This window comes from Odontomachus brunneus, unplaced genomic scaffold (genome assembly GCF_010583005.1).
Source record: "Odontomachus brunneus isolate Ranch 3 - 2012 unplaced genomic scaffold, Obru_v1 Obru_scaffold_913, whole genome shotgun sequence".
NCBI classification, from domain to species: domain Eukaryota; kingdom Metazoa; phylum Arthropoda; class Insecta; order Hymenoptera; family Formicidae; genus Odontomachus; species Odontomachus brunneus.
In genome coordinates, this window is record NW_022640363.1 from 1 (window position 1) to 1,133 (window position 1,133).

General features: G+C 41.4%; 1 protein-coding gene across 1 annotated transcript; it reads left to right on the top strand.

Moving 5' to 3' along the window:
- Positions 1-10: 10 nt before the first annotated feature.
- Positions 11-1,127, top strand: LOC116853779 (putative U5 small nuclear ribonucleoprotein 200 kDa helicase; the record flags this gene model as incomplete). The annotated part of the gene is made up of 4 exons (XM_032834972.1): positions 11-92; positions 155-530; positions 663-909; positions 1,025-1,127. Coding segments are annotated over exons 1-4 (734 nt in total), but the record flags the coding sequence as incomplete, so codon positions are not given.
- Between the last annotated feature and the right edge of the window lie 6 nt (positions 1,128-1,133).

The following is a 1,133-nucleotide window of genomic DNA, read 5'->3' on the forward strand; positions in this document are numbered from 1 at the left end:
TTCTGTGTAGACGTCAGAAGCGAGATGAAGCTCAGTACGACTTTGCACGTATGAAAGGCGCGACATTACTGTCTGAGGGCGTCGATGAAATGGTTGGTATTGTATATCGTCCAAAAACACAAGAGACACGTCAGACTTATGAAGTATTACTCAGTTTCATACAAGAAGCTTTGGGTGACCAACCGCGTGATATTCTTTGCGGCGCAGCTGACGAAGTGTTAGCTGTGTTGAAAAATGACCGGCTTAAAGAGAAAGAGAAGAAAAAGGAGACAGAGCTCTTGCTTGGTTCACTAGCAGAAGAGAGATTTGCTCTTCTGGTCAATCTGGGAAAAAAAATCACAGATTTCGGCAGCGACGAGAAAAGCACGGCGAACGACGAGAATATCGATGAAACGTATGGAATTAACGTACAATTCGAGGAGAGCAGCGAAGAGGACGACGAAGATGTTTACGGAGAAGTGCGAGAAAACGACGACGAAGGAGACGAAGGCGAGGAAGCCAACGACGACAGGGCTATTCATGCGGAGAATGTAAGTATAAATTGTAATCAGTTTTGAATAATTATTTACTTACTAGAATTGAGAAGAAAGCATAACATGTTTTTTCTTTTTTTCAATTCTTAGAAACGCTAATATTTACTTATGACACGCATTGTCTTTCAGTTGGGTGGAACAGAAGAGATGAAGAAAGAGAAGCCGTTACATCCATTGGACATAGATGCTTACTGGTTGCAAAGGAGATTGAGCAGGATATACGATGACGCGATGGTTTCACAAGCGAGAGCCGCCGAGGTGTTGGCCGTTTTAAAAGATGCTGGTGATGATCGCGACTGTGAGAATCAACTTGTACTGCTCTTGGGCTACGATTGCTTTGACTTCATTAAACAACTCAAGAAATACAGACACACGGGTAAGGAATTGTACACGCATTACAAAATTAATATTATATTTTTACATATTTCTTAAAGATATTTCTTAATTTAAAGTATCTTTAAATATTCTTATTTCCTTTTCTTAATTTATAGTCGCGTACTGTACGATGCTGGCGTCGTCACAGTCCGAGTCGGAGAGACAAAAGATCCGTAACAAGATGAACGACGACCCGATTCTGGCGAAGATCTTGCGGCAGTTAGA